The sequence below is a fragment of the Neolamprologus multifasciatus genome, chromosome 5 (assembly GCF_963576455.1).
Source record: "Neolamprologus multifasciatus chromosome 5, fNeoMul1.2, whole genome shotgun sequence".
NCBI classification, from domain to species: domain Eukaryota; kingdom Metazoa; phylum Chordata; class Actinopteri; order Cichliformes; family Cichlidae; genus Neolamprologus; species Neolamprologus multifasciatus.
Genome location: NC_140443.1, coordinates 15,893,740 through 15,919,942, shown reverse-complemented (window position 1 = coordinate 15,919,942; position 26,203 = coordinate 15,893,740). Strand labels below are relative to the sequence as shown.

Here is a 26,203-nt window from a genome sequence, read left to right as displayed (position 1 = left end):
AACATAATTTTAAAGAGCATAGCTTCTCACTGATCCAGAAGCCTGGGTTTTTTAAGCGTATACCCATTCAATTTGTGTCCCGTGACAATTTGTGACGTTCACTTCTAAAACTATTCGACCTGTGAATTTGGTCATTTTCTTTCCAAAGAAATTACCCCACCTACGTGGAAATTTAGCTCTAAAACCTGTTGAAATGTGGGCTGGTTCTAAAAAGGTATCAATTTCAATAACTCTTAGACTTTATATAGATTCCAAACGAGTTTTGTTTTCAGCAACGAAGTGACAAAAACTGAAAAGTCTCATTTTGAACTACTATATTTATCTGACATTTGAAATGTTTGAACAAGTGGGAGAGTTAAAGATTAGCTGATTTCTTTCTCTCTTTTTTGACAATTCAAGGTTAAAGGTTCAAGTAAGAGGAGCTATTTATATATTTTTTCTTATCATTAAAACCAGAGCATCTATTCCTGTGACACTAGGACATAAAGCAGGGCATGCACGCGACAAACACGGGACAGTGGGGAGCAGGCAAGCACATGTAGATGAGAAAGGCGCATGTGGCACGAGGTTCAGCCAAGAGCGCCTGGCAGCACCAGCTCATCCTAATCCACGTGCTTCCAGGGGACAGGGGACCACATGCTCATGTCTTGCATTACAGCCAGAACTTGAATTACATATTCTTTCCATTTATCATGATAGGTTTCTCAACAACTAAAACCTTTATATTAACACGAACGTTTTAAGCAGTTCAAAAGAACAGATGATTTATTTTACTTTAAACAGGCATGAAAGTATACTAAAAGTATACTAAAAGTATTCTAACCATTCATTTTGAAGGAAAACTGAAGTGTTTAATTTAGAAATTGAATTTAGAATTGTATAAATTATATATTATACAAATGTATGACATCAAATGTATGTTAAATCAAACAGACAGGGACATTAAAGACTACATAAAAAGAAAATAGTTGCAGGAACAAAAAAGGGAGTGCTGTTAACTATAAAACATTTCTGTTTTTAGCTTTAACTACCCCCAAGTAGTTCTGAAATTGCCTTTTTGCTGAACTGCATAAATAAAGTAAAAAATAAACATGATAGACATTTATTTAAGCAACTTGATGCTTTGGTACAACTGTCTTCAATCTCTACGGTTGAACCCTCTATAAATTCAATAAAATAATCTTGGCTTATTTTTCTTAGTCATCACATACAAGCTGCCTAAATCATTTAAAGGGTCATAAAATGAAGCACCACCACTAGAAAGCACACAAGGACGAAATTCAATGTGCAGTTGTGCAAGCAGACAATACAGTCTGTGTTTGTACAAAGATTTAGTTGAAAACATTAGGCTCAGTTGTCCGATAAAGGATGATTTGTAGAGCAATAGCAAACAGCCCAACAAACCTCCCCATATTTCATCAGTACGGGTGTTCAGGTGCACCCTGATGGTAGGTGAAGTTGTGAGTTACACATCCCAGAGGCTGACACTTTAGGATCTAGGAACCATAAAACGTCAAATTTTATTTTAAGCCTAATTGATACATCCCGAATTGTTCCAAAGCAAGTCAGTACAAGCACCTGTACAGGTCCGAGTAGATATAAAAGCTATTATTTATGATTATTTATGCAGGTTTTCCAAGATTCTCCTGTCTACAATCTTTATAATTAATGCTAGATGTAAAATGTTATAGACAATAATAAAGCAAAATTTAAAAAAGAGTAGGACATTTTATTTACGATTCACATTTTATTATACAATCATTATATAGTCACTGTGTTTAACACAGAAGATAAAAACGCTCAAACGTACGTAGGTTCATGACAAAAACACAAAGAAACAAAATACAACAAACAAGCGCACATATGCAGTTATAGAGAACAGCACTGGGTTTCAGGCTTGATAACACAGAACGAAGCCACCATGGAAAGAAGACAGTAAAAGATACTTCAAATTAGTTTAACCAGGATGGTTCAAAGACAGCTTGAGTTATCAGTAATGTCTTGATCCTTTTAGAAGAGTTTTACATTTGTTGCAACCATGGTTTTGAACTGATTTTGCGCATTTGTAGTAAAAAAAAACAGTTAAAAAAAAACAAAATTTCGTATCGTGTTGAAACCCAGCAAATACATAGATGTATTTTACATTGTGCAAATTATGCAATTATTATGCTTTATTAGCACTAAAGCAATTAAGGAGGCTTTAGTGTTAATAAAGCCACTGTAATGCTTTCTTTAAATGACCTCTCAACTTCAACTATCTAACAAGACAGGCCAAGATTAGTAGCATGACTTTGTACCTTGAGAATAAGAGATTACATATATTTATCAGCTGTAATTAAGTGTTTATTAACAAACACTATTTATTATTATTTTTTGTAATCTACAGTGTTACAAAGAAGATCTTCTGAATAACAAGAATTAACCATATATATCTGTGCCATACGTGAGTAAAGTGAAAAATCAGTGCAGTGCAATAATAATAAACCAACTATATTTCTTTTAATATTAAAAGCATATGTCCTACAGTTATCAAAAGGAAGTAAGAAGTAACTACAACCAGCTTTTTTTTAAAGGGGCTGTTTGATTCAATTTTTAGCCAAAATAGTTTGGTAAGTTATTTAAGCAAATAGTTAACTCTCATTAATTATGATTACTTGATAAACTGCAGGACATTTTTCTGATGCACAGTTTGGTAACCAGGAGTTTGCAGCGGGAAGTACTGAGCAATTATACTCTGGGCATGTGTTTAAGGCAGCTTTTACACTGCATCACAAGAATGTTGCATTTTTAACAGGTGAATTACTGACGGTGCAGGTTGTTGTTTTATTTGAACAGTTAAAAAATACAAAATGATTAAATGTGACATCAAAGCGAGAATAAAGTGATTGCAGTGGGAGCATTAAAGCAGGTACCCTGGCTTAAAGGCCTATGGATATTTTGATTCTTTGTTACTACATGGGGGAAAAAAATAATAAATGTTTTATGTTGTATGTTTTTATTACATTGTCTCTGATGGCTTTTATGTCTCATATTATGATTTGAACAATTAAGTGTCCCTTTTTGCATTTTTCCATGAAACACTGTTTTGAGAAAGAAGAATGAATGCAGTAATAATGTTGTATGAGGAAAACCTATCAAAGTAACCACTTTAATGAGTAAATTGTAAAGTCAGGCTTTTGGGATATAGACATAAAACCTAAACATTTACCGAGGGAATGGGAAACCTTTGTGTTTTCTATAATCTTTCCCATATGGGTCAGTACACACAGAGCAATAATTTTGTCCATCAGATCCAGAATTTATCATTATTGTTCATTTGAAGTCCAGTTATTGTCTCTACTGAGGGAAATATCTTACTCTTTCATGTTCTCCAGGCAGTCTAATGTATGGTGTCGAGTAGATTTCACTCAGCACTCCTTGGAAAACATGTCTGCTGCAGCCAAAAATGATGCATGAATGCCATGAGTTAGAAATCGAAATATTGAGCTGAAATTTGAACAGCTGCTATCTAACATTTTATTATTATTAATTGTCTTTCAGGAGATTTCTTGGGGTTACAAAACATTAGACTAAATAGCCAAGGCAATTCTTTAGAACAAGTACAAATATAAATACAAAATCTATGGCTCATTGTGGAATATTTCAGTCATCATATATTAACATGTCAGTGCATATTCATCCACAGGGAACAAACTTGGGGGATAAAAGCTTAAAAAATCCACTCTGAACAGAATTAGAGCTCTCTTTTCAATCTTAACTGTCTCATAAAATGCTGAACAAAAGTATTTTTGCCACACAATATAAACAATATCAACAAACGACTATGACTTTCTAATGACTTCAATATAAATAGACACCGGCGCATGATGGAGTCTGGTTCAACCCACAAAGATTATGAGACCCATGACAAAGATAATAATAACCTGACACATGACAGTTAGACTGACTTAAATACAACATTTCACAGGTCTCTTTAATGTGACACATGAGTACAGCTGGCTGCGTCCCACATGGATAAAACACTGACTTCCACGCACTGTGCACCTGTCAGCTTCCTGCTCAAACTCCTAGCCACTTTGTTCACCACACAAGGCTTATCTGCTCATTCTGCACTATAATGACCCGAGGACAAAACCCCACACTGGGGTTTCGATAGGGACCAAAGTCAAACACATACACCCTCTCTCACAGTACCTGGAAACCAATTTTTTTTCCCCCAATATGTCACAGTCGAACACATCTAGTCAACACACACATTTAAGCAGCTTGGGGTCGAAAGATCTTGACAGCCATTGCAGAAAAACATTCACCATTTCCCCACCTACCACATTTCCACACATTTCCAGCAAAAGGAAAATCTAAGCCAGCCGCCTGCAGTCCACTTGTTAAGTTTTATCCTACATTAACACAAGCTGTTATGCTGATTTCAAAACAAAGCAAAACAAAACTGCAGCTTCATGAAACCACCTGCCCAAACAGTTTTACTGTAAGTATTGTTATTACTGCTGCAGAACACTTTACAGTTAAGCAACTTTTCAACATAAACAGCCGCTGTAAATTCTTAATTATATACTCAGAGTTAGAATGCACACTGTATGCAAATTTTTTTTTAAAAAGTATGCAAAATTTTAAGAAAAAAAGTATCACTCTCATTAATCTTCCACCCATCATCTTGTTGTACTATCATTTGGTTTTCATTTTCTCACAAAACAAATGCTCACAGTCGAGTAGCTGAAACCAGTTTATTTTAGGCATCTTCAGCTGAAAATGGCTAATTTTAAATGTATTTATTACCCGTTACAATTTATTTATTTATTTAACTGAACTGTAGCCTCTTTATTGGTCAACACATCAGCCTAGTTTATACTTAGAAAGGGATAAAAATCCATTTCACAGCATTAATCTTCAGCAAACAGTAACAAAGGCAGACTTTAAAGTGCTTTAAAGGGCTGCTCTTAGTTCCTCCTGGTGTTTATAGCTACTGATCCACTCTTGCCGTTGTTAGATGTTTGTCACCTTGTGGTGAACTAAGTAGGAAAAAATTTTAGTTTCCGTCGGATATGGTTTCGCTAAGAGGAGGAAAAGGAAAGGGCTTAGCTACTCCATACCATGTGCCTGCATGTGCTACAGCCTAAACCGCAGGGAAGTAGCCTGTTCTAAAACCTGTAAGAATACTGGGACACTGGGGTCACAACATGTCAAAGTTTTACATCTTCCTGTGAAAAAAAATAGCTGAAAATAGGAATCATATAAGCGATCAAAGCCGTTTCTGTGTCACATACTGCTCACGTAGGCATTCGTCCAGCTTGGATTTACCTGTTGCAACTGCGCTACAGTAACTTTCAGGCGCATCGGTTTATATTTAAGAAAGATTCACAACAACAATGGATGAGCACCAGTTTGTTGCCCTGGATGAAACGCATGGTCGTGACATCTGCTCTTGGCGCTCACTCCAGAGGGACCGAGCATGCTATTCTTTCTTTATTGATCACCCCCCTTTTAGGAAACAAAGCTATAGCCTATATATCCAAAGAGTGAAGCTACAATTTCCTTTATGTCTTCTTCATTGCTTTCCCCTTAGGTTACTATATTCCTGCGTGGTTGAATGAAAATCAAAATATTGTAATAAAGGTTTAAAGTATTATTTTACAAGTGTCCACCTCTCAGTGAAGGCAGAAAAAAATATGTCAGTCACAACAAGTAACAAAGCCATTCCCCTAATAAATAAATAAATAAATAAAAAAGACAGAATTGTGATGTCTCACCAAAAGCTCTGTCACGAAGCTTCCACGATAATTCCGCTGGTAAGTGGGAACAAGCTGATGACCACGCTCTCCTTTCGTGCGTTTCGCGTGTCTTTCTTTTCCTCAGGGAAGGTGAGAGTTGCCCATCTATCTGTCTATCTGTATTCGTGGATTTTTACGCACATTTGTACCGTCTCTTTCCAATGCAGTGGCCACAAACTGTTCTTTGCGAGATGGTTTGCATTGTAAAACCATTTGAAGCTCCAACTGTGGGGGTCGTGGTAGGCCCGCCTCCTTTGCAACCCCCGCCGCCCCCGCCGGGTATTTAGCCGCGTTGCTCGACGTAGTTTTCAGCCACTTGGTTCTGTGAGTTAGCCTGTGAGCGAATATGAGAGAAAAAAATCTGACTTTCAGCAGGCAGTGATTACTCAAGTCTTCGGAATGAAGAACTTAACTACACGGCTCTTTAGATCTGTCTGATAATAGAGGAGATATCCTGTTAAGTTTCACATACGTGTCCTAATTGTCTGAAAGCTTTTAAAAGCCCGACAGTGCCAAATACGCGCGTTCATCTTTGTCTCCCTATATTCCGCATACCGTGGTTCCTGCACTGAAAAGCTGTATTAGTACATTATTTTTCTTAAATTGTGTGTCTTGTGTTGGATCCAGTGGTTTCCTCTGCTCGCTCACAAAAAATTGCAAAGGTGAGGAGGTCACTTGTTTGCTTCTGGCACTCAGACAAGTATTTACCAATGGATCACACTTTCTTTTATGTATTTATTTTTCTTAATCTAAATAAATAAATTGATTTTTAGATGTGGCTTTGGTGCAGGTATGAGTTATTAAAGTTTAAGATATCTTAACCTGAAATATCACCAGCCAGCAGCTGCACAAATACAGACAATTATCAGAATTCAGTAGAATAGACCATAAAAGGAAAACAATGAAATACAAAAATAGTGTAGTTGTAGATAAAATATTAAAACATAAAATAAACAAGCCTAGTGTGAAGCAAGAGTTGCAACCCAGATTGGATCAAATAACTGGCTATTACATAGCTTACAAGTATATCATAAAAGATTATACTGCAGAAATGAATCATGTAGTTTTACACTGTTGCCACGACATTAAATTATTTTAAGCAAAAGACAACCTAAATTAAATGTCACTTTAGCGTCCTCTAGAGGTCATGCTGATTGAAGGAAGATTTAGAGACGCTAATTAACAGATTAATGCTCATTCACACCTCCATAAACACATTCTTAACCCTTACACATGTCTTTGCCTTCACTGTAGGGTCCTGGTGAGTTTTGACCAAAGCCAATAATTTCTTTATAATATTAAAATCTGAACTACAGATCTGTTTATAATGTATAAACAGCCAACAAATAGATTATTAATTCTTAATGGATGTTTCAGAGAGCAGGGAAACCTTATTTCTGCTTTGTTCAAGACATGAAAACACAACAGCTATAAGGGTTCAAATATATTTTAGAAAGTGAAATGGCGATAACGTTCTGAAAATGCTGGGATTTACTAGACAACCATATAACCATTACTATCATTACTCCTCACTGCTGTTTTCATAAAAACATCACCATAACTACATCTATATGGATATTATACAGGGTTTTATTTTTTTTTATTATTATTTTTTACCATAATCACATCTCAAAAGAGTTCAAATTTGGCCCAAACAGTAAGTAAATGTTAAATGCAGAACAGCTCAGAGGAGCCTCAAAACACAACAATAACAGATCGTGACATTTATACACACAATTCCCCTGACTTTTCAAGAGGACTGAGCATGTATTGGAGTGACTGAAACAATAACCCAGTCTGAGATCACCAATATCCTGCACTAAATGGTGTAAGATGCATATTTTTGAGTGATGCCAAGTTTTCATCTTTTAACAAGTGGGATCACATGATCTATTTCTCATATTTGTCTTACTGCTTAACCATATGTAGAGTTGAATCAGAGAGATTTTAGCTTGACTTTTTCTTCTTATTTGCTATGTGCTTATAGCTATTCTGGTTCAAAATGCTTCACATTTGTTCAGCAGATAGGTGCTAACATTGCAGTTTGGTGCTTAGTGAGCTTTTAGAGCCTTTTCCTGTAAACAGCTGCCTTCATCCATCACACTAGACGTGCTAAATATGGAGCAAAGCAGTAGTTCAAGGCACGGAAGTAATGCTGCCGATTTAGCGATAATCCCCTTGCCAAGAGAATCACTGCCAAGCTTTTTCACATACAACTTCATTAGACAATACCTTTTTTTTTTTTAGCACAAGCTGGCTAACAGATCACTCATTCATTGTGGTTGTGCTTAGGAGAGGAAAGGTGACATATCTTGATTTGATGCTTGCTTCAGATAATCTGCTTAAAGTAATGTTTACATGAAAAGTACAAAACATTTCAACAGACTGATCTGCTGGAACATTTTTAGCTAAACAACTTGCAGTAGTTGACTAAAAAGACAAACAGAAAAGCAGCACTTTGTGTCTCTCACGTATTTCTATAACTATTGTCCCACAGAGATAGGCATCTCTTAAAAAGTCTTTAAATGCTCTCCTTACCAATACAAAAACATGCAAAGTACACATCTCCACTAAATTTCTACAATATTTTCAAGTCTGTTCAGTTTTCAGTTCATTAAAAAAATCATGTGCTGGTTGTTTGTTTTAAAAGTGTCATCAAAAATGTAAAAAAGAGACTACTAGCTCTGTGACTGGAACATAATGGTATTAAATAAGAGGAGAAAACAGCACTAAATTCTTGCTGACGTACGTCCTGCGCTTGATTTCTTCTACTATTTCCCAGCTGGTTTTCTAGGCGTGGCTTTAGGAAGTGGTGAAACACTTTACACAGCACAGAACAAAGGTGAGATATGTAATCAATTTGTACTCTTTCTTGCAATATATGTGTCTAAAAGAAGTGAGTTTGAGGTTCAGGACATTTCTTCCTAAGAAGTGAAAACATCAAAGGATGAAAGATGATGAGAGTCATGAAACAATGAGAGATATATCGTGTTTCATACGAACTGCTAGGATGCACATGACCAACTCTTTATGTGAAGAATTAATATCACTTTCAAGTTTTTTTTTCTGTTTTAAGATGTGTGGAGCAATTTATTCTTTTTTTATTTTAAAATTTGTTCTTGGTTTACTTTATATTTTTCAGTTATTTACAAGGTTTATTTGCAGGTTAATGACTGCATAATTTTGTGTTTTGTTTTTGTTGTTTGCCTTTGTAAATCAGCCAGGAAGAACTGCAGGTCAATTTTCTATCTTTGTTTATTACTTGCCAAACTGGATAAATAGACCACAAAACACAACTTTCAAGTTTTTGACCTTGGACTTCTTTTGCCTGCGTACAAAATATCACCACAGTGCAGCAGTGGTCATCCATCAAAAACCTGGCAATCACAAATTATTGTTTTTCAGAGGCTAAAGTGGTCTCTTAACCATCTAATAATATGTCAAATCTCCAATACAAAGTAATGAACAATGACACAGGACGTTCAGTGGATCGGGTGGAATTACAACTGACAATCAACTGTTTATAAAAAAAACAATTTGATAATAAAAATCAATAAAGTGTTTTGTCAAAGTTTTATTTACATGTAACATAAGGAAAGACTACAGTGGATTTACTATATAATAAACAATTAAAAAGGGACAATAAGTGTGTCAAAAGAACAGCCAGTAGAGACAGCACCTGCACCATACCGTCAACACAGACTGAAAAAGGATTTTTTATTTTACTATATTTGACTTGGAGAATTTTTTTTTATATTGTCCAAACAAAAAGGAACACTGAATTTCAGTTTTGACAACTGGGAAAAATTCTTCAAATGACAAAAAAAATGAAGCTTCCCAGGTATATCAAGGATTATGAAACAGTGAAATAACACAAAGCATTGTGGCATTTTTAGGGAACCATGGGTATATCCAGAGTAAGGTGGTATTGTATCAGTATTGGTTTGTGCGCAAATACAATTGCATTTAATTCATGTGGTTGAATTGTCACATCAATATTTTTCCCCAGACAAAATAATGATTTGGAATAAGTAAAAAAAAAAAAAAAAAAAACCTCTACAAAAGGAGGAAAATTTTAATTTCAGATTTTTGCTGTCACAGGCCAGTTACTGCGATTTCCACAATTCCGCACTACAGAGAACAGCTGGAAGTTTCACAGGAAGCCACTGCTCAGATTGCAATGCTTAATTTAGCACCAAAATCAGACAAAAGAGCAGCTTTTGTCATCTAAGGTTTTTCTCTACACGTGAAAATGTGCCTTCTCTACAGCCAAGTGCTCCCACTGCATATTCAGCTGATTTTATTAGCAGTAAGATTCTGGAATTAGTGGTGCACATATAGATCTCACTGCAATATTTCTGAATTTAACTGCTGAAAACACTCAGAATTTACATTAAGAAAAGCTGCCGTATGTTATCAAACATAATGAAGACCAGAGAAAAATAACGCCACAAGTTTATTTCTGTACAAATAAACCAGATTTTGTATAAACTGTACAATCATTTAAACATGCTCAGACTAAAGAAAAAGTTGTCATAACATTGAATGACTATAAAAGAAATCTGAAAACCAGCAACGTAAATTCACTGTGCATATGTACAATTTATAAATTATATTAACTATGTCATTATTCCTACAACAGATTTTTTCTTCATTTAGAAGTAAGAGGTATAGCTTTTATGGATCACAGACTGGACTGATACCGTTAGGAACGTCTCTTTTGCTTCTCGTGATGCAGTCACAGTGGAGCTCCACACCAAAAAGAAGCAGATTGTTGGCAGGCCATTTCAAGAAGTCACTTTTGCTTCAGACTAATGACTCACTCCAGCTCAGTGAAGCGAGCAAACATGGCTTTGCGGACTGCATCTTTGTAGGTGTCTGAAGGAGAGAGGGTGTAGTTGGTTCCTTTAGTGCCGAGTCCAGCTCCCTTTGTTCTTAACTGAGCCTGAGGAGGAAATCCACAGAGTTGAGTACTTTCTAGAGCTGTATATAGTTACTGAGTCTGATGAACTTTTACACCACAACTGTTACAAATACCTCAATTGGTGCTGTGATGCCCTGCTGGTTGCGGCCAAGACCTTTCCCCTCCTTCCAGCCCATTGCCTGCAACATCTTGTTCCCAATATTGTCACTGTTGAGGCCATCTTTAGTGGGCTGTTCATAGTTACTGTACATAAAAGAGCAGAATATCAAATAAAGCCAAGTTTAATGATAAAATAGACTGAAATCACTAGAGGAACGACATTTCACACAAATCAGTAAAATAAACAAAAATGACTGCCTACATGGCTGGCGCTGGTTGGTTAAATTTCTTCTTTTTAGGTACAGGCGGTTCAGGGATGCCATATTTTTCTCTTCTCTCAGCTGCCCTGTCCCTATATTTCATCTATAGAAATATAGAAAAAGAAACACGGTATAATGTACAAAAACAATGTTTAAATGCATTCACATTGAAAAACAAAAGAATGACTCAGAAGTAAGTGGGTGATTCTATATTGAGCTGCACCTCAGTCTCTTTTCTCTCCAGCTCTTCCAGCTCTGCTTCACTCATTTTGGATCTGCGAAGAACTTCCAGGTTTTTCTATGACGAGACCAACGAAATAATGAGCTCTCTCCCTTTCTTTTTGGAAAATTTTCATTGTTAGTTCTGAAGATGACACATGTAATGTTACCTTGTGAAGGTCTGAGAGTTGCTGATGTCGGATTAGACTCTCTTTATTGGGAAACTGTCTCCTACACAGTAAGCATGCTAATTTTTTCCAGTCTGTCAGCTTGTCCTGGCTTATATCACCACCATCAGGTTCTGCTCCTCCCTCCTCAGGGTCACTGTCTCCACTGTAGGCAGCCACAAGGCCACACTAACCACACCAAGGATAAACATAGATAAATATTAGCTTATTACTAAGGGTAACAGATTTTTGAATTCATGCAAAATCTGACATTATCATCATCATACAGAAGTATAGCCAACTAAAATGAGAGATGCAGAAAATACTCACCTTTGAAGAGGTGACTGAGGTGGTTGATGGCTCTTCTTCAGGGGCCCTTAGCATCTCTGGGATGAGTCTGTCTAGACTTACCTGCTGGAAAAAGGAAGTGGACCCATTAAAGACATAGAAGCTTTACACATGCAGTCCCAGAACTTTGTTACGTATCGAAGCCTAATGAGATACCTTCTTTTCAAACAATGTGTATCCAGCATCAGCAGCTGCTGCCTCCTTTCTTTCTTCTTGACTAATAGGCTGAAAGCTGCTTTTGAAGTTTTCCTTTTGCTTGTTGAGACTTTTAGCCCACCGTTCCATGTCCTTAGCAATCTGTAGAATTTTTAAAATATAGTAAAGTGCACAAAGAAACAAGTGAACTGAAAATGTGTGAAAGTTGTTTCAGGCAGAATAAAAATGTTAATGCAGGACTTTGAACACACCTGCTGAGCCGTCTTGCTTTTGGGCTTCTCTTTTTTCTCCTTGCCCTCTTTCGGTTCTTTGGTGCCTGTTGCTGCAGAACCACCTGTTTTGCCATCATTTTGTCCAGTGCCTGCGCTGGCAGGTACGTATGTCTGCTTCTCACTATCCCAGTAAAGAAACTGCTGAGTCTGAGAATTGTAGTAATACTGAAAGTAGAAACGGCAATTTGCATGTTAAAAAAATACTTTAAAAGAAAAAAGAAGATCAATTACACATTATAAATGCACAGATCAGACAGAAAAACATGCAACTCACACAAGGTGGATGTGTACTACTTACCTGTGTATTTGGGTCATAGTAGAGGCCAGTCTGAGGATCGTAATAGTAGCCAGAAGACTCATCATATTGATAGGTGGATGTATCAGGAACAGCTGTGAATTAGCAAACACAACAGCATTAACAATGGTGGTAAAAATCTTTCTTGGCAAATTAGAAAAGACAGGGATAGAAATAAAGACGCATTCCAGATTTATTTCTACCAAGCTTGTCTGAAGCCTGTTAACTAACACACAATTAATAAAATGAAAAGCTTTAAAGAATTAAGCATTACCAATTATGTACAACATTAAACAATCTCAGATATCATGCCCTGCACATTTGGTTAGGTCTATCAAAGGAATAACAGATTAACACAGTCCTTTTAAACTACAGGCTGGAGACTGATGTTCTATCCAGGTTCTATACATAGAAACACTTCAACACACATGACAGTGACCTTGGGAAAACTGTCATGTTTCTATGCACGTCACAGTTCAGCAGTGTTGGTTTAACGGGATCTTATGTGCTCATACCAATGTTGGTGTCCGCCGCCTGTTCAGAGGCTGTTAATGTCCCCGCAGTGGTAACAGTGGCCGCTGCTAAAGCAGCAGCTGGCAAAGAAGCAGCTTCAATTCCTGAAATGTGTCCTGCCTGGGGTTTTGCCTCCAACTGTTGGGCAAGTGGCAATGCCTACAATCAATAAACAGTTTATTTAAGATTATTTGGAGATTGTTGAATCAGTAATTTACACTGTATTATAAATTTATCTTATTACAGAATTATCAACTGTGTACATTACCTGCACAGCAGGCTGTGCAATTATATGGGGTTGGTAGACTTGTGCGTTCTGTGATATCACAACTCCAACTGCAGTTGGAACAATCTTTACACCCGGGGCAGCTATAAGTTCAAAAACAAAAAAATGAAACAAAACTCAAGATCATGATGCAAACAAAGTCCAATTATTATATTTTTCAAAGTTTACAGAAAATCTGAGCATTTTTTCTAGAAACAGTAACTTAGCATTTGTTGCGCTTCTCTGAGGATGCACACACATAAAGCCGAGCAAAGGGTCACAGTGGCTTGCAAAGCAGCCGCTGTGCACACATTCAAAATCTTAACTACTTGTTAATGCCAAAATGCCTATTAGAATACAGACATAAATGATGGAAACAACCACATTAAACATATCAGCTTAACTGAAGCTCATAAAACTATAAATTCAGTGTGAACAAATGTTAGAACAGCTTGTAGTCTTGTCTAACCACAACCACATAAAGAAAAAAATTGGAGACACAAATTTTCCAATGTTAAAATTATATAGTGAACAATTAGCTACAGAACCAATATTTTAAACAGAGTTTAGAAGTTCTTTACCTCCAAGAATTCCATTTCCCTGAGAGGTGCTGATTGCTGCTCCTTGCTGGTAGTATGTCTGGTAATCCTGAAAAAAAAAAAGAAGAAAAAGTGTTTGTTCATTTATAATGTCATTATAATAGATACACCCACACGTTTTCTCTGAATGGCTGTAGAGTTACACAACTGCCACTGAATGATGATACAGAGTTGTATCTCACTGAAGAAAACTGAGAAGTCGGAAATTACCTTCTAGGTCTTGGTAATGTAACCATAATTTTCTTCTTACTAACCTGGGACATGGGAGTATAACCTTCCTGTAGGTAGCTGTACTCTGACATTCCCTCTGAGCTCTGCTGTGGCTGAAAAGGAAAACGCCAATTACGACTCTGTGATATCAAAAATGGAAGGTAATAGACAGAAAAAGGACCTACCTGACTTGAGGACCACTGGGCTGCAGCAATAGCTGTGCTGGCCACAGAGAAGGCACTGACACGATTTCCATCAGGGAGTAAAAGGTCCCTAAAAAAGAAAAGGGAAAAAAAATGATATTCACCTGAGTGAAGCTCAATCTTTCTTTATATTGTGAATCAAAACAGGCAACTTGAGGAACCAGGAAAAGGTTAGCCTAAGGCTAACATTTAAAGGGTTAAGAGCATAGATGGAGTTAAACCACACAGCCTCGCTGCTTTTAACCACAGCAACTTGTGGTGGCACAAACTAGACCTCTAATCATCACTTTCAACTCTCTAGTAAAGACTTGCAATGTGGTGAAATCTTTTTATGACAGTCTTGAGTTGCTAAAACAACTCGAGGGAATGCAAACTTGAATATGTAAGACCAAAATCATGTCAACAATTAAGCGAGCAGATGGGGCTTTGTTGCATTTGCTACATCGACCTTTATGGCTAACGTTTCTTTAGTGACACCAGTTATTTAGAAAGCAGCCCAGAAAAATACTGAGGCCATTCCTGTATTTAAAAAAAAAAAAAAAAATCAAGTGAGGACTACTTACTTTCTAGCACTCTTGGCATAATCCACCCCAATTGTTTTTCCATCTAGTTTTAAGGGAGGCTGTAGTCCTTGAAGGATTGTTAGCAGCTGAGATGCTTCCTGTTAAAATGATTGATAATATGTTAAGTTATATACAAAACTTTTTTCAAAGGGAAAGCTTTTTCCATCTGTACATATTAAAGAATTACCAGAGGTGAAGACAGCTGCACAAAGGCAAAGCCTCTGTTCTGGCCCGTTTGCTTGTCCTTAATAAGACGAATGTTGTTGGATGATAGATTGGCATATGGTGCCAGAGCAGTCATGATGGCTTCCACTGTGGTCATAGGAGCAATATTTCTAAGGATGATTGCTGATGGGACAAAAGACGATATTTAGGGAAAGAATACTATAAATAGAGATATTTTGCTTTGAAACTAAGCAAATGAAACTGCTTCAGTAATGAAGAAACTTTTACTATCGCCATAGAAATCTCCGCTGGGTTGAGTTTCAGGAACTCCAGTGTTATTGGATGCTTCACTTTCTGTTGAGAGAAAGACAGAAGTAAGAAGTGCATTAACACTTCTGCATCCAGAAGTGAGAGGCTGCAGCCAAAAAAAAAAAAAAAGAAGAAAAAGAAGGTATAAAGTGGTATAAAAAAAAAAACCAACAACCTCTCTTTAAAAGATGGTGTCAACACTATGTGCCCATTTCATGAACTACACTGTCTGTTGTGTTTCACGTTTTCTTTTATATTATTCAGGCCAATTAGCACTTATACACCTCACTAGACAGAGTGACATTCCTTAAAAATCCACATCATCTCACAGCTACAAAAACAAACTTGGTGTTGCATCCCAGCCCTGTGGACTCGGGCTGCTCAGATGTCTGCAGTCAGTGGCCTCTTGTTGATTTAACTACTTACCAGCTTTGGCTGCTCCACACCTGAAGCACTTCAGCCTCCTCCGGAAATTGTACAGGCCACACTGCAAGTAACCGTTCACATCATTTTGATTATACACCTACTAAAGCCCTGAACAGTGCTGCCTCAGAGAACAGGTAACTATATTGGTACTGCATACCATACTTACCTAAGACACAACCTAACCTTTACCACTTATCCAAATGTAGGTGTACAACAAAATAAGAGGACAGGATTGCAAAATTTGATGCTTACAGGCCTATCTCAAGTGTGTGCAGTGTTCTTTAGAAGAAAATGTTGGATAATGAGACCATGAAACCAAGACATTAACTTACTGTGCTGCAGAGCCAGTCTTCATACTTGTTTCTGGGGTGACTGTAGTGCATGTCTACGGTTTTTCCTTGGATGGTCAGACGTTTCTGAAAGAGGAGAACAAAATCATCCAAGTGTTCATGGAGGGAACTCGTCTCATCAAAAGAGCAAGCAGTTTTGGAAGGGAGAGGGGACGGGGGAGAGGGACCCCCAACAGATAGCCTTTGAGTTACAGACAGGCACATGACGTGTATGTGAGCATGATGTAAAGAGGGTTCTTTTGGTGTTTGGGACCCGAGTGCCCAGGCTGAGCTGGAGCAAAGTGTACAATGTGACCCTAACAGACTTTCCTGACTGCTTTCCAAAGAAAAAAAATGTATGGGCTTCTCAAAAAACAAAACAGAAGAAAATTCTGTTAAAAAGATTAAGAAAATACAAAAATAACAATTCCCAGTATTTGGGGTAAGCTTGCAAAGAAAAAAAGAAAAAAAAGAATGGGGTTACACTGAAATCTGAAAATAACTAATATAGCCATGATCTGCAAGGCAAAGATGGTGTGTTCATCAAATTTAAATGCAGATTTATTAAAGAGATCACTTAACAAAACCAGAAAATTCTCTTGAAGCTTATTCCCAATACAATTAACTATAAATATATATTAAAATATGACATTGTAAATAATAATATAATCATCTCTAAATTTGCTCTATTGTATTCAATTTGTTTTTTCCAGTTTTTTTTTTCTCTATACAGTTTCCACACTACGTATTCAATACATTCTGGTTGCCTTTTGGGTTATTTTTCCAGATCCCCAAGATTAAAACTAGACTTGGCGATTGTGAAGCAACCTGATTGGTCTCCATCCATCGTGTAGCATCTTGCAAGTGATAAAAGTCCACGAAGGCGAAACCACGGCTTATACCTAGAGACAGCATTCAAATATAGACGGGAGGCGTGTTAGTTAAGAGTCCAAGGGCATATTATTCAAACTCTTCCACAAACTGCTTCCCGACCCAGGGCCAGATTGGTACACAATAGCCCACTCCTTAGGAGTTTTACCATAGCAAGTAATCCTGCAGAATACAACTGTTTGAACCACACTCAACATCAACATGGGTCTGCCAACTGACTTACTCATAGCAATCAATGCTGCTCTTACTTACCTTAAATGGCTCCACAGTGTACAAGATAAGCCTTGAATCAATATTCTTATAACCTTTTCAAGTACTTTGATATAGTCATCTCCTAACTTCTATGGGAAAATGGGTCTGAATGGAAGCAGATTGGCTCTATGGTCAAAGACTTGGGGAAGGTCGGGGTCCGTCACATGACTGGTTCTCACCTGTTCTCTTTTTCATCAGCCTGACATCCACTGGCTGGGGTCCCTCAAGTTGGTCAATGGCAAAACGAATCTAAACAACAACATGCAGAGGTTGCTTAACATCATAATTCAATCATTCATTCATTAATACCTTTAGAAAGGTACTTGCACAATAAAAACAAAGAAAAGGAACAAAAGGGTGCACACGACCAGTGCAACTGAATACTTACATCATCCTCAGTGACATGAGGAGACAGACCCCCCAGCATGATGGTCTTGCTCTTCTTCTCGTCCCCTGGTTCCCTTCGGTAGTCCTGCTCTTGGTAGTCACCATCTGAGTGATAACCATCTTCTGATCTATCACTGTTACGACGCTTCCTCTCCCTTTGCTTTAACACAAAACAACAACAGCTGCTAAGTGTCATTGGACAATTGTTTTTTCAAATGCAGTATTAAAACCGAAGTGCTATTAGGACAAGCACCTCTGGGCTTTCTCGTGATCCTCTGCGATCTCCTTCATAACGATCACCACGTCTCTCGTCACCCCAGCGGCGCATGTTGTGTTCACCACGTTCTTGGTCTCGCTCACGTCTGTCGCGCCACTCAGACTCATCACGGCACTGGTCAGAACCATATCTACCGCTACGTTCTGTTCGACTAATCCTATTCAGAAGGACATTACAAAATAATAATAATAATAATAATAATAATAATAATAATAATAATAAGTCAAACAGGAGCACAACTAATACTGCAATAAACAAACCAACTTAGCACACCTTAGTGTTCAACGTGTATAACATTTCAATCACTTTGTTACTATTTTAGTTTTATCATGACTTGAACAATGCATTGTCTCTCAGTTAACCTTAGCACTGTCATGCCAAAAAAAAATAAAAAATTGCTGGAATTCAAACTGCTGTAAGTGACTTGTTGGCCAATAGTCTGTCAAACATATCTGAAACACCTCTAACGTGAATGATGACGTTTTTTTTGCACTGGAAAAACGATTCTTGTGACCTGATTGAAGCAGTTTTTGGCAAGGTGAAATGTATAAATCCTTTATTCATGTGCATGAAAAATGTCAGATTTTAAATCTCTGTGACATGTTTTTTTCTTTTAAGCTGTATTTTCTTTTTTAAAGGAAAGATTGTAACTTCTACCTTCTGACAGGAATATGTCTGCCTGAGAGGGCACCAGAAATTGCAAGAAATGTAACATATCAGTTCTTTAAAGTGGCTGAAAGTGACTTAATTGATTGCAATGTAGAAAAAAGCAGGTACAATACACCAATATAGGCAAAAATGTTACTCGTATAAAAAACAACAACAACAAAAACAACAACCCAAAACAACAACATTGGCAATCACTCATTGGCAGATAATCACTTTTACATTCTTGTATTGTCCTAACTTTTTATTCGGATTACGTAACACGTTTTACGAGAGAATTTGATGGCAATAAAACTGTTTACCTGTAGTATTATCGAAAACAAATTTAGCCTTTTTTATTTTTTGGTTTAAAAAGAAATTCCATGTAAGGTTTTACATATCTGGAAAAGCTGGTAGAAATCACCGCTACTTTTGTCTGCCGTTTCAGTTTAAACACAACTTTTGAATACTATTTGGTTAAACATATCCCCTAAACTCGGAACATGTATCAGCAACGGGAAAAACACAAGATTCCCACTATGATAAGCCACACCTACCATGGTGAGCTGCACTGGCATTTAACGTTGCTACTCACCTTTTGTCAGCCCCCATATTTCTTACAGCTTCCGCACTCACACGACCTCTAGAAAACAGAAAAAAAACGTTAAAAATATACGTAGTGGTTTTACTCGTTTACACATAACAATTCCCCTTGTAGTCGAGTGAACTCATTTACTGTGAGAGAAACTAAAACCAAAGCCCTCCTTTTTCTTCATTCCATAATATGGAGCTAGACGTCATCAAACGGACGTCTCTTAAGCCAAAATTAACGGTGCTAACTAGAGACCGCGAAAGCTTTAGTTTCAACTCTGAACGTGAAGCAACTTACCAGTGTAAGCTTTTATGATGTTTTTTTTTTTCACCCGCACTATTATTTTTTCAAAACGGTAATAGAAAAATTGCGGAGAAGAAAATTCATCTCACGTCCAAAGACTTATCTGCGATGGCACCTTCTTTATCCCAAGATGCATTGGTGTCACCCGGTGCATTATGGGTAATGGAAAAGTCAGCCCCGAGTTTGCCTTACAGGCATGGAGTTTTCTCTCAACCTGGTTGTTTTCTCACTCTTCCATAGTTAGTTGTTAAGACTTACTGGGGTTACCATAACAAACAAAACAAAACATAAAACCGCAACAAAGTGTATATATACGTTTATTGGTATTTAAATATAGAGCATGATTAGGTTTTTTTTTCGTTTTCTTGAAATTAGCAAATCATTGGCAAAGAAGACTTTAAAGTAGTAGCTAATTAAGGTTTAAACTTTTGAGTGGAAAAGATAAAGATAAATGAACCTATACAAGCTAGGATAAAGCAGCATGATGGCACTGTTGTTAGAACTCTTGTCTCATAATAAGAAAGTCCTGGGTTTCTAAAGTCCTTCTTTGTGGAGTTTGTCTTCCTCATAAATTGTGTATCCTCCCACAGTAAATGTGCGTTTCTACTTTTATTTTCTTAAAACGTTTGGTGGTTTGGTGAGTGCTCAGTTGGGTAGAAAAGCCTGGACGGACAACAAAGGGATATAGCGTAGTGCTGCCTGTGAAGGAAAACCCAGGGCAAAATTATCACATCTCACAGATTTCCGCCATTTCATTGGCTGTTTTCGTTACATTTTCGTAATAGCAGTATATGGATGCGTTCTGAAAGCGCTTAATCCCGCTGCTGTTAGAATTTCCCAGCAGGTTTTTCATGGAATTGAAAATTGTTAATGAACTGGACACATAATTAAATTACTGTCATGCTATAACCACGCTTTTTATTTTTAACACACACTATTAATAATTCAATTAAACCAGAATGCACATTACTCTTTATGCAAGTATGATTTATTATTCATAAAACATTTGTTACACATTAATGCCATTGCAATGAATTCTTCTAACTGTACCAAAACCTGTATACAATAGCAATCTGACCCATTTAATATGTTGTTTCATGTCAAGCTCTAGTCTATATACACTACAAGTTTGTATAAACATTGTGAGTGTGTCTGTCTGATTACTCAAAATAGTCATAACTAGACCCATCTTCAACATAGCAACATAACTGTTGAAAAAAAGTTAAGTTCAGCTACAATGTTATTTAAGGTCATTTATTACAGTAGTTAAATTCAGAAACATCACCAAACACTTTGCTGTACAAGGAGGCCCTTATTAGTACACAATAATAGCTCATCTTGGCACAGGCAAATGTTCCTCTTTTGATACAGCTTTCATTTGGAAGTGACACTGTACACAACACAGATGGTCAAACTGCAGTGATACAAAATTTATAAATCATAATTGTGCTCCAGACTTATGTTAAACCAATACTAATGGAGCTTAGTTTTGTAATAGAATATAATGATGCTTGAATCAATGGTAGCCAAGTTAGACACACATCTTCTGTACAAATGCGTCATGAGATAAAATAACACAAAATCCAGCCATATAATATATTTTTTAAAAAAAAGGTCCACATCGTCCCAAAATAGGAGGGTGGAGTCCATCACACTTAGTCCAAAAATTCAGGGTGAGGGATGGCAGGTAGGTTGGGGGTGTTATGAGTTTCAATGGCCACTTCTAGGTCAGGGTTTCTCCTTTTGTCACCTACAATAAGAGACATGTTTATGTAATGGGTATGGTTACTTGACAAAAAAGACAAAGTCAAACAAAGAAATAAAGGCACTTTACATCCAGTTAACTTACCCTTGCCTCAATGTATTCAATCCTCCTCTCCAGCGCTGTCAGCTTCTCGTTGAGTGTGGCCAAACGAGATCGACACGACATGTCTGATGGAGAATTAAAGAAAAAAAAAAACTAGAACGTTTAGAGGTTACCACGACGAAGCATGACATTATCATCAGTTTTTCAACAGCTGCTTAACAAAGATGCACACCGTCACTTTGGGTTAAAAAGGTTTAAAGGGCACATCCGCATACATATTGCCCGACAACACTAGCATTAGCGGTTACGGCAGCCTGCTAATGCTTTCCTATCGTCTGTCGAATCTGGTATATTAATAAATTCATTAAAACGACCGACTCTTAAAGGACAGCTAGTTGGAGCAAAATGTAAGCCGGTTCCTCTTCAAAATGTCACAATCCTCCTCCAGAACAAAAACAAGCTGACAGCTAACAGCCGCGCTAACTGCTAGCTGGGAGTGGCCATTGAAAACATCAACATCAATGCTAACAGCTGGCTGAACTAGCTAACTTCAGCTAGTTTGTTAAAAGCTTACCAAACGAGTTAAGAAAGTCGGCGATCTTCTTGATGCTGCTCGTAATTACTTCTATGTACTCTCGATTCGCCCAGTCTTGGTGAATCTCTCTTTGCACTGGATCTTCCTGGCCAGCCATGTTGGACGAGTTGCAGTATCCCTCTGCTTTCACCCAGGAAGTACCGGAAAATGCTGCGTCGATGTGAAAATATTATACAACACTTTTTCCCCCCATGAAGATTCTATTTACCCAAATTTCCTAAGTTTCCTACATACATTTCTGAAGGATGTTTGTGTGTATTTTATAGAAATGAGCACAACACAATTTTTCTTTCGGTTGCTACCTTTAGGGGTCGCCACAGCGGGTCACCTACTTCCATCTCACTCTATCCCTAACATCCTTCTCTGTCACACCAACCCTTTGCATGTCCTCCTTCGCTTCATCCGTGAAGCTCCTCTGAGGATTTTATCTTCTCCTCCTGCCTGACAGTTTCATATTCAACATCATTTGTTTGATATATCCACTATGTGTCCTCTGAACATGTCAATAGCACCTCAGAGTTGCTTTTCTAACGTTTCCTCTAAACTGCTGAAACTGAGCTGTTCCTATGATGGTACTTATTTCTAATCCAGCTCATCACTCCCAATGAAAATCTTAGCATCTTCAAGTCTACCTTCAGCTCAGCCTCCTTTTGTTTTTGGAGTTCCACCATGTCCAAACTACACTAGGTCTCAATACTGGCCTGTAGTGAGAACTTTCCTTTCACTTTTGTTGCTATTTTTTGGTCACAATTCATCCCTGACATTCATCTCTACTCATTCCACCCTGCTTGCACTCTCTTCTTCACCTCTCTCATGCACTGTCCATAGTTTTGGATGGTTGAACCTAGGTATTAAAACTCATCCACCTTCACTACCTCTCATTGCATCTTCAGTCTTACACCTGTTTTCATCTCATTCTGTCTTGCTTCTACTTTTATTCCTCTTCTCTCAAGCGCATACCTCTCCCTGCTCCCTACTGTCACTGCAGAGCACAATGCCTCATCTGAACATCACAGTCCACAAAGACTCCTGCCTGATGTAAACCGTCTACCTGTCCATTATCATTGCAAATAAGAAATGAGCACAACACAAGTATTATAATAACATTTATTTCTCCTTTTAAGTCAAGGAAGTGAAAATATTTGCGATCTTATTAAAGACATTCACAATGGTCGTCAAACTTTTACATTTTTATCAGAAACCCCTCCACAAAAACATTTAAAGGAGTGTCGCCATTGAGTTAAAAGGCTGAACAATCCAGTAGTGGATGTCATTTAAAATATCACAAACAAACCCAGGCCTGCTATAACATTTTTGGAACTTGAGATCTGAAAGCATGATAAATTATTCTAATATGTATATGTGCTGACTGATCTTTCTGAACTGTTATGTTTTAAATCACCCATAAAATTTCCCAGCACACTTTATTTGATTCTCTTAAGTAGCTCTTTAATATCTGCCTCGATGTCACTTGTCAGGAAATTTCTGCTGTAGCGCTTGTAGGGTTCCCCATTAGGACCAACCAGGAACTTCTCAAAGTTCCAGGATACGTCATTCCTACACACTGGACTCCAAATGATGTACTTTGGATCATTCATGAGACCCAGGGAATCATCGCAGGGGAATGGAAGTTTTTCCTTCAGATAGACAAACAAGGGGTGGGCATCCTTTCCGTTCACATCCACCTTCTCGAGGAGCTGGAACTTTGGTTCAAAGCTATTCCCTGGACGGACATACTTCAGAGATCTTAGGATTTCATCGTTCTTGCAGTTCTCCTGTTGCACCAAAACACAAGCACTGTTAGATAGATGTAGACATTAAAGTGGGGTTTCAATTAAACAAGCTAAATAAGAGGAATTGTAGTGCAACCTACATTTCCTCTAGAGTACTTAGGTGCAGTATAGAGGCAGGTGTATTTGTATTTGAGATTTATTCGCTAATTTACACTTTGTATTGTATTTTTCTGGTTCATGACATTTTAGCAGTAAATAATCATGCTTATGAACCTGATATCCGACAGATATGGTATTTGGACAGATTCATATTTACCATAGAACATCTTTGAAAATTTAGGATATTAGAAATTAATGCGCTGTATTATATATAAAAATCAATATTGTTAACAGCATTGTCATACCAGGAGCTTATAAATATTATAAATATGCAAGCTAAAATGTTGCTTTGACACTGATAATTTGCTAATATTTTAGTAACAATCAGAATACTTTTAATAAGACACTTCATGTAATATATTACTTTTTTAAATATGACACTTCACATGTATTTGAACACTTACGGCCCACTTTAGTTGAACTAAAAGATTCCTAAAGTTAAAACTGTTTCATTTCAGACTGATAACACACGCATGTCTGTAAACTTGTGTTACTAAAATACGGCTCGCCATATTTCTTACATGTCAAGAATAAGGAAGCTAGGCCTGGATTTGGCTAGTCCGGAGTTTTGGTCACCTCATAAACATTACTCTCTCTCTCTCTCTCTCTCAAGTAAAAAACAAACACGCTTTGTACCTGATGTCCAAACTGATTGCAGGGTACACCCAAAATAACGAGACCTTCGGCGGAGTAGCGAGAATGAAGCTCGTTCATTTGAGTGTAGTCCCTGGTTGTCGTTCCTCAGAGAGACGCCACATTTTCAATAAGTACAACTTTGTCCTTTAGTGCAGAGAAACGGAGAGTTTCTCCAGACAACAGCTTAGCTGTCAGGTCGTAAAACCTTTTCAAATGGCCAGCCATTGTTAAAAAATCCAGATGATTTAGACTTCTGAAACCGTGAACTCGGATTAAAAAGCTTTTCCTTATCACGTTTCAAATTTGCTCCAAGTCCAGCCCTCACTTTTATTCTTAGGGCGGGACAAGTAGCCTATCTAACAACACCCCTCAGTGCAAATGCAAATTATTATTATTAGTAGTAGTAGTAGTAGTATTATTAGTGGTATTATTTTATTATCGTTTTGCAGAAAGACTTAAAGCAATTAATTAATTTTCACCTGCTATCGAAATCTCTCTCTATTTTTTTTTATGTATTTCTTTATTTCTTTATAGATACCGATCTATAAAGATAAAGTTGCACAAGAATTTAACAAATGTGGTAATCCAGTATGGTAATTATCATTGTTTCTAACCACTTGAGGAAGTCACTGACGTCTAAATCTCCAAACAAAATAAGTAAAAAAAAAAAAATGACATAATAGTTTTTACTTAGCAAATATTTATTAAATGGCCACTGCCAATTTTGATATTGGACACGTACACAAACCTACACAACCGAAACTGCAGAAACTCTGTTAGCAAAACGTATTTCACATCGGTATGTCTTAAGAGATTTACAGTTTGTTTACAACAATCCCCCCCTTTTTGTGTGCATGAATGGTACTTTCCAGGAAGCCACAGGAAGTGAATTTATTTATTGCTTAGTGAAATGACTTGACAACTAATGACTGGAGAAGTGGAAAACACACAAACCATGCTGTTAAACATGGTGGCTTTTTAAAAAATAAGAGCCATAGCTGTGTTTACTTACGGCTCCCCCCTGTGGGTAAACAATCATGTCAGACTATATGAATGTGTGTGTGGTCAGTATCCTGATATCCTGCTATCCGTTACATCTTGTATTCGGGAATCTGCTCAGAAGTTACTGTGATAACTGGCCATCAGCCAATAAGAAAGTAAGATTACACCCGCCTACAAGTTCATACGAGGACCTCGTCGACACTTTTGCTTTTTGTCGAGCTTTTTTGGGGATTCGAAAAGGACTGGATCACAGCTTCCACTTTTTGGAGTGTTTTATATTGACAGTACTAAGGTAAATAATAATTAAATAAAAGGTCAAACATCTGCTAAACACTATTTTTTACTATAGCATATCTATTAGCAATAATATAAAGACTATTTTCTGTAATGTCTAAATTATTATTATTATTATTTTGTTAATAATTTAAAAGATATTAACCTAAAATCAGGTATATGTTTAAAAAAAATCTAAACAAGGCGGTGCAGTTGACCGCTAGATGGCGATGTTACCATTCTCTTAAAATGGCATTAGACGACGAGTACCCTACTTTTCACCAGGTATAAGTAGACAACTTATGATGAGATTTATCATATTAATCCAGCTGCATTGTGTACTTCAACAACAAATAACCATGTCTACTTCTCCTGTAGACATATTCTGTGTTTTTTAGCTGCCCAACGCTTTGCAAGACTCTTCGGACTGACTGATTTTTGTGTTTTCCCTTGAGCATTGTCATGGCACATCTGGTCAGGGTGTGGTGTGCTTTGTGGATTCAGATGTCATGGAATGTAATCCAAGTGCATTACTGGATAGCT

General features: G+C 37.2%; 4 protein-coding genes across 5 annotated transcripts in view; all 4 read right to left on the bottom strand.

Annotated features, from left to right (window-relative positions):
* Positions 1–6,025, bottom strand: part of slc38a3b (solute carrier family 38 member 3b) — a 29,737-nt gene extending 23,712 nt beyond the window's left edge. Inside the window, exon 1 of the mRNA XM_085160866.1 lies at positions 5,766–6,025. The gene's annotated coding sequence lies outside the window, so the exon portion shown is untranslated. The remainder of the gene's footprint in view (positions 1–5,765) is intronic.
* A 4,204-nt stretch (positions 6,026–10,229) lies between these two features.
* rbm5 (RNA binding motif protein 5) lies at positions 10,230–19,586 on the bottom strand. Of its 2 annotated transcripts, none has more exons than XM_085160863.1 (25): positions 19,450–19,586; positions 19,156–19,203; positions 17,892–18,072; positions 17,640–17,798; positions 17,431–17,500; positions 16,937–17,010; positions 16,112–16,195; positions 15,780–15,840; positions 15,333–15,398; positions 15,067–15,227; positions 14,880–14,977; positions 14,299–14,386; positions 14,158–14,226; positions 13,886–13,952; positions 13,308–13,408; positions 13,042–13,198; positions 12,530–12,621; positions 12,211–12,396; positions 11,960–12,100; positions 11,786–11,869; positions 11,459–11,644; positions 11,293–11,367; positions 11,072–11,172; positions 10,824–10,953; positions 10,230–10,731 (listed from the first exon to the last, which is right to left on the bottom strand). In XM_085160863.1, the coding sequence occupies exons 2-25, from the start codon at positions 19,170–19,172 to the stop codon at positions 10,606–10,608; spliced, it is 2,574 nt and encodes an 857-aa protein (XP_085016989.1). In that variant the 5' UTR covers positions 19,173–19,203; positions 19,450–19,586; the 3' UTR covers positions 10,230–10,605. The 2 variants fall into 2 exon arrangements, with proteins under 2 accessions (XP_085016989.1, XP_085016990.1); XM_085160864.1 differs by having other exon boundaries at positions 13,042–13,177.
* Positions 19,587–20,421: 835 nt separating this feature from the next.
* brk1 (BRICK1 subunit of SCAR/WAVE actin nucleating complex) lies at positions 20,422–22,158 on the bottom strand. Its single transcript, XM_085160879.1, has 3 exons — positions 21,837–22,158; positions 21,305–21,387; positions 20,422–21,205 (listed from the first exon to the last, which is right to left on the bottom strand). Exons 1-3 carry the CDS (start codon positions 21,952–21,954, stop codon positions 21,179–21,181), a joined length of 228 nt encoding a protein of 75 aa, XP_085017005.1. The 5' UTR covers positions 21,955–22,158; the 3' UTR covers positions 20,422–21,178.
* Positions 22,159–22,950: 792 nt separating this feature from the next.
* On the bottom strand, positions 22,951–24,720 carry gpx1a (glutathione peroxidase 1a). Its single transcript, XM_085160878.1, has 2 exons — positions 24,386–24,720; positions 22,951–23,632 (listed from the first exon to the last, which is right to left on the bottom strand). The coding sequence occupies exons 1-2, from the start codon at positions 24,608–24,610 to the stop codon at positions 23,282–23,284; spliced, it is 576 nt and encodes a 191-aa protein (XP_085017004.1). The 5' UTR covers positions 24,611–24,720; the 3' UTR covers positions 22,951–23,281.
* Positions 24,721–26,203: the final 1,483 nt, after the last annotated feature.